Genomic DNA, 6,591 nt, shown 5'->3' with positions numbered 1-6,591 from the left:
AGTTACGAAATAGCTGATCAATGACCAATCAAAACAAAAATTATCATCAGAAACTATAGTCTTCTCGATCAAATTTTTGGATAGTAATTTTGAAGGAATATTCAAGAATTGAGAATTTGAAAAATCAGTTTTATTGGGTATGAGTAGGCGCCGCAATGAAAAGGGGCGGGACGATCAAATTGTTCTCCCCTCGGCACAATTCCATTTTTGAAGACTTTTTCCGGGCGTTAGAAACTCATTATTTTTTAGATTAAAATTTTTCCCTTCGTAATCGACTGCGAAAAATCGAATTAAATCATTAGTGTTTTGATAATTTTATTATTTTGATTCGAAAACTGCGAAAAAAAGAATGAACCTGACAAAGTGGGCTAAAAGTGTTGGATGAAAGGGAGTGCCATCAGATTTTTTGATGGATTCTTGTAGTATAAAAAAAAGTAAGTGGATTTTGAAGTAAAATCAAAATTCTACTGGAGCGAACAATTCACAATTTTTAGCCAAAGTTCCAGCCAAAATAAATAAAAAATTTCAGCGATGACCCCAAAATGTTTGTGCATTTTATGATAATACTAAGCATTGTGTACACCTGTGCCAATTTTCAGAAAAATTGGTTATCTATAAGTAGTTTTAAAACTCATCCGAAAATTCATAATTTTCAAAACTTTCGGTTTTTGGAAGTTTTGAGGGTGACACAGGTGAGAGCCTCCGATTTTCTTTTCACCATAAGATTCTATGCGAAATTTGTCACTAATAATAATAATAATAATAAATTCTACTGACGCGTTTTTATGTTAAACGCGAGAGTGCAGCGGCGGCCGACTGGATGGTGGGCGCGCGCGCCGATCAGACGCAGGAGAAGGTTCGGGCCCCTCACGCGTCTAATAGCTTTTTCTTCAATTTCCATCACAATTTTTCTGCGCCGGTACAAAAGGGTATGTAACTAGGGATTGATTGAAGATTTTTCGCTGAAAATTTGGGAATGGACTTCTATAAAGTAGGAGAAGACAATACAACAATAAAAACTGGGAAAAATCTATTTAAAGGTGGTGTACGGTGAAATTTTTTATTGCATCAAAATGTGCAGAAATGCATGTAGATTGACATAAAAATAAGGAAAAAATTCAAAAAAAATTCCTTCATCGAGAAAACTGCATCGAAAAATACGCTGAAAGCCCTTAGGGACGAGTTTTTTCTAGGCCGCCCGGTGAGTAAAAGCGCGCGAATTCAAACTTTTAAAATTTTTTCGCTCGTTTTCACTGTTTTTTTTTCAAATTTTCCAATGTATCTGGAAGAAAAATTGACAAAAACCTAGAAAACTTTTGAAAAAACCGAAAAAAATGTGAAAACAAGCGAAAAAATTTTAAAAGTTTGAATTCGCGCGCTTTTACTCACCGGGCGGCCTAGAAAAAACCTAGTCCCTAAGGGCTTTCAGCGTATTTTTCGATGCGTTTTTCTCGATGAAGGAATTTTTTTGAATTTTTTCTTTACTTTTAAGTCAATCTACATGCATTTCTTTACATTTTGATGCAATAAAAAATTTCACCGTGCACCACCTTTAAAAAAGAGGATGAACACCAAAAACAAAAAACAAAAAAAGCAAAGCTATGACTAATACAATAATAGATGAAACCAGTCGGTTTGAGCCCCCTATCGGGGGCTCAACCTCCTGGCTTTTGTTCACTGTATCTTACAGATGAATTTCTAATGTCTAGATTTTCCACTTTTTCGAGTGCCCGAAACTTCCAAGTGTTTCGATTTTTAAATTTTGGATGTTACTAATATGGGAATTTCTAGATAACGTAATTTCTCCAATAGAAGCCCTCATCTATTTGATGCCCACCTCTGATAAAACAGACGTACTTTTTTTTCATTTTTCTGATAATTTCTGTTAAGTCTTGTCGCTTTTTTGAGAAACAAAATACCCGATTTTCTGAATTTCCGAGTTTCTACATGACAGAATACATGTTTCTTGAAAAGAGAATACAATTTTTTGATTTTCTAAAACCTCGAATTTCTAACCTAAACTCCTTAATTTTCGAATTTCTGCATTTCCGAGTTGGTTAAATACTCGGACTTTCTGAATTCCTGAAATTTTGAATTACCCACATACATCATTATTTCTAAGTCTTTGGTTCTAGGTCACTATGAAAGTATAGAAAAAATGTTGCAATATTTTTGTAGAGAAAGCTAAAATTTGAGAAAGTTCGAGACACTCCTGGAATTTTTTAGAATATTCTTGAACTTTTCTAGAGCTTTCATGAATGTTTTGTGTCTTTTGGAGTTTTCTGGAATGTTCTCGAAATTTCTGGCATTTTCTAGCTCTTTCTGGAACTTTCTAGCCCTTTCTGGAATTTTCTAGAGTTTTCTGGATTTTTCTAGAATTTTTTGAAATTCTCTAGAATGTTCAAGAACTTTCTAGAATGTTCTGTAATTATCTAGAATGTTCTGGAACTTTCTAGAACGTTCTGAAACTTTCTGAAATTTTCTAGATCATTCTGGAGTTTTCTAGAGTGTTTAGAAACTTTCTAGAATGTTCTGAAACTTTCTGGAACTTTCTAGAATGTTCTAGAGTCTTCTGAAATTTTCTAGAATGTTCTGAAATTATCTAGAATGTTCTGGAACTCTCTGAAATTTTCTGGAACTTTCTGGAATTTTCTAGCATGTTCTAGAATGTGCTAGAACTTTCTAAAATGTTCTGTAATTATTTAGAATGTTCTGGAACTTTCTGGAATTTTCTAGAATGTTCTAGAGTCTTCTGAAATTTTCTAGAATGTTCTGAAATTATCTAGAGTGTTTAGAAACTTTCTAAAATGTTCTGAAACTTTCTGGAATTTTCTAGAATGTTCTAGAGTTTTCTGAAATTTTCTAGAATGTTCTGAAACTTTCTTGGATTTTTTGTAATTTTTTGAAATTTTCTAGAATTTTCTGGAATTTTCTAGCATGTTCTAGAAAGTTCTGGAAATTCCTAGAACGTTCTAGCCCTTTCTGGAATTTTCTAGAAATTTCTGGATTTTTCTAGAACTTTTCTAGAATGTTCTGGAACTTTCTAGAATGTTCTGGAATTATCTAGAATGTTCTGGAACTTTTTGGAATTTTCTGGAAGTTTTGGAATTTTCCAGAATGTACTGGAATTTTCTAGAATGTTCTGAAAATTTTTAGAATTTTCTGGAATGTTCTAGAATTTTGCGCATAACTTAAGAACCTTGTAATCTGTAGAAAATTACTATGACCCATTTCCAGCAGTCCACAGGATCGAAATTTAAGTGATACACGAAAAAAAAAGAATTAAAAAAAAATTAAATTTTGAAGATTTGTGCTCAATTTTATGTAGGCAACACATAGATAGACAAAAAAAACGCTTTGCAAAATTTCATGAAGTTTTATTGAGTTTGAGCATAACTTTGAAAATTTCGATTCTTAACCCTATAGGTTCCCTATTAGCTAGAAGGCCCAGGACACCATAGGCATGAAGCGCTCGGTAGTCCATGACTACGTACCACACACCACTGTAGGAGTCCCACGTCCCTTTGAGTTATTCAAGTAAATGTCCGAGACACACAGACACACAGACACCCAGAAAAGTTTCCTCACGTCAGTAAGAAGTAGTTCGCGCTTCATTGAACAAAATTTTCAGAGAGAGTTCAGAATACGAGAATTTCTAAATTATTGGTAATGAAAAAAAGTAATTGGTAACGAAAAAAGAATTGTATGAGAATTTTTTATTGCCAAATGACAAAGAGCAATATGTAGCAAAAACCTCATCAAATTCTGTCCAACAACAATAATTTAGGTCCCTCAAACTTTAGGAGCAAAAATGCCACCTTTATGTATGTCCAACGGTGGTAGGTTTGAATAGTCAAGATAAAAGAATAAAATGGTGCTGGACCAGGGCTTTTTCTGAGTTAAAATAACGTGCTTGATAATATTAAAGTCTTTTCGCAGAGATTTATTCTTTTCTATAAAATCTTGCACCCAAACAACAAGCGATTCAATACGGGACAGTTTTTCATGGCAATGTTGCGTTTCTGAGTTTCAAAATGTCTCAGAATTCTGATTTATCCTAACCACAATATAATACATTTTTGGGACCATCATGAGATTTTTTTTTGAATTTTAAAATTATGGAAAATCTTGGAAATGAAACACTTTCGAAGTTCGTAAAAATTTTCACGGATTTACGAAATTCATCGTTTCGATCTACAAAATGTGTGGTATGCAGTTTTTGAATTTTTTTGAAGTTATGAAAAAAAAAACTTTCGGATTCTTGATATTGAAAATAATCTATTTTATTACTATTTCTATTGTCGGATTAAAAAAAGTGACACCTGAAAATCTCGGAGGCGGCGCTCGTGTCGATTTACGAGGGGGCGGAGCGAAAACGGATACTGTAGATAACAAATTTATTTATATGAATTTAGTGGGATTTTCTGAACAAAATATTGACTTCTTGGTATGAAAATGATCGCTAGCAACTCTAGAATCTATTTTTCAGCAAAAAACTAAACTTAAACGCAAAAGTAGCTCGAACGAGCCGAAATTCTGAAATATTACTTTTTGCAGCACTTTTTCGCAGATCAAAAAAAGCAAAAGTTTTCAAATTCTCAGGTGTCACTTTTTTTAATTCGACAATACGATCGTCGCTTCGCATTTGAACCTAAACGGCTTCATATTAGTGGATGTATTCAAAACTTTGTTTTTATACATATAAAAGAGTTATCAGATCCGAAAACATTTTTTTGCTATTTTTTTTCCATTTTCCACATCTTGTCTGAATTTCCATTTTTTCCCATAGATTTCTCTTGCCCATTCTCTCATCCGTGTACTAGCTTTCTGTGTCTTCCACTCTCGTCGAACGGTATAAAAAGCCACATATCGTTTATCACCCATCATTTGTTTCCTCTTTCCGTTTTTATTTCTTCCCGATTTTTTTCGTTTTTTCTCCGTTCTTTCTTGATAAAAAAAAGAAGAGAAAAACAGTATAATTTTTTCGGGCCGGCCCGCTTCTGGCACAGAATCTGACTTTTGAAAAATTTTCGAAAAATTTTTCAAAAATGAAACAAAAACTATGCATCATTTGACTATGTTTTACTTTGGTATCTTATCAAATTTAAACTAGTTTCTCACTTCAAAATTGAAATTTGTTCAGGAATTTCTTATTGGAGATGTTTTTAACCGTGGTAAGCGACCCGATCTGTTGCAATTATGTAAAAAAAGTAACTGATGTTTACATTTCTAGTACACTCTCACGATTTATATTCGTCGTTTCTTCCGTTCGCCACTTTTTGTTTGTACAACTTTCCACTTTTTAGGCACATTTCTTGCCCCATCATCATAATTATGCACATCTTTTTTGGTTGCGTCTTCTTGGCCGTTTTGGCCACAATCCAAGCCATGCCAACTCTTCCTACTGATGCCCAGGCTCTTATCCGAACCACCCAGGTAAAAAATGTGATGTTAGAGACGAAAACAAAGCTCCAATTGGAGTAAAACGCCGGCTGGATTTTTGTTTCTATTGAAAAATCTGTGTTGATATGGCCTGACTTTTTCAACGGACAAATAGAAGGGACCCTGTAATACAAGGGCACCGGTAATAGAAAGGACCTCTATGAAAAAGAACCCTCATTCAAAATGTGTTTTGAAATCAGAAAATTTCCGTACTTTTTCAGTGGAAAATATTCCAGGATCTCAACAATTCAATAGAAATTTGTTGAAACTCTTTTTTCGATAAAAATCGCTAAATTTTAGTGAAATTGGCAGATTTTTATGAATTTTGAACGAAACTTCGTCGAATTTGTAGATGCAAATTTCCGAAAAAAAACTAGCCGGAAAAATAGAAAAGCCCCTGTAATAGAAAAGCCCTCCGGAGGTACCTTGCAACAATAGAAGGGCCGGCCCTTCTAATACAGGTTTTACGACATACGGTGGGAAAAAACTTTCTAGTCAAAATTCAGATCATATCGACAAATGTCGGAATTGTGCCAACTGATTTAATTGCATTTTTTTTAGAAAAATGATTTTTTGCAACAGAAATCCGTTTTTTGTTTTAATCAACATTTTTGAAGCCATACAAAAATTACAACCGAGAAGTATTTTTGAAACCGGACCTCCCAAGCCAGGCCTAGCCCATTTCGGCGAGTCATTTTGCAAGTACATATCGAAAATTTCTTGCTGAAACAAATTTGTCGACAATCACGGTATTTTAAAACACATCAGCATTTTTGTTTTTCCAGGAAACTGAGAACGAGACAGTATTCTCGACATCTCCAATATCGTCATCCACCACTTCGCCGTCGATTCGACTTGTAAGATTTTTTAGCCATTTTTGAACGTTTTAAAAATTTGAAAAAAATGTGTTTGCAATTAAAATTAGCATGATTCCAGGATTCTTTAACAATCGCAATTATCGGAATAGTTGTTGTGGGAGGACTGATTATCTTTGTTTTGTTCTTCATTGTGTTGCATGTCTGCTTGGAGAGCGAGATTCGTAGCAACAGTCTCTCAGAGTCAGGTCGTCGTTATGTACCTCTCGGAAACGTTGAAGAGGGGTTCAGAAGAGAGAGACTCCGAATTATCAGGAACACACAATTTTTCTGA

The 6,591-nt window shown here is 34.1% G+C and overlaps 1 protein-coding gene across 1 annotated transcript; it reads left to right on the top strand.

Annotated features, from left to right (window-relative positions):
* Positions 1–5,388: 5,388 nt before the first annotated feature.
* Positions 5,389–6,591, top strand: CBG26785 (the record flags this gene model as incomplete). Its single annotated transcript, XM_045240761.1, has 3 exons — positions 5,389–5,436; positions 6,228–6,299; positions 6,379–6,591. 3 exons carry the CDS (start codon positions 5,389–5,391, stop codon positions 6,589–6,591), a joined length of 333 nt encoding a protein of 110 aa, XP_045098841.1.

The sequence above is a fragment of the Caenorhabditis briggsae genome (genome assembly GCF_000004555.2).
Source record: "Caenorhabditis briggsae complete genome, chrX, whole genome shotgun sequence".
NCBI classification, from domain to species: Eukaryota; Metazoa; Nematoda; class Chromadorea; order Rhabditida; family Rhabditidae; genus Caenorhabditis; species Caenorhabditis briggsae.
Note: the sequence above shows the minus strand (reverse complement) of the source record. Positions and strands in the feature narration are given on the sequence as shown.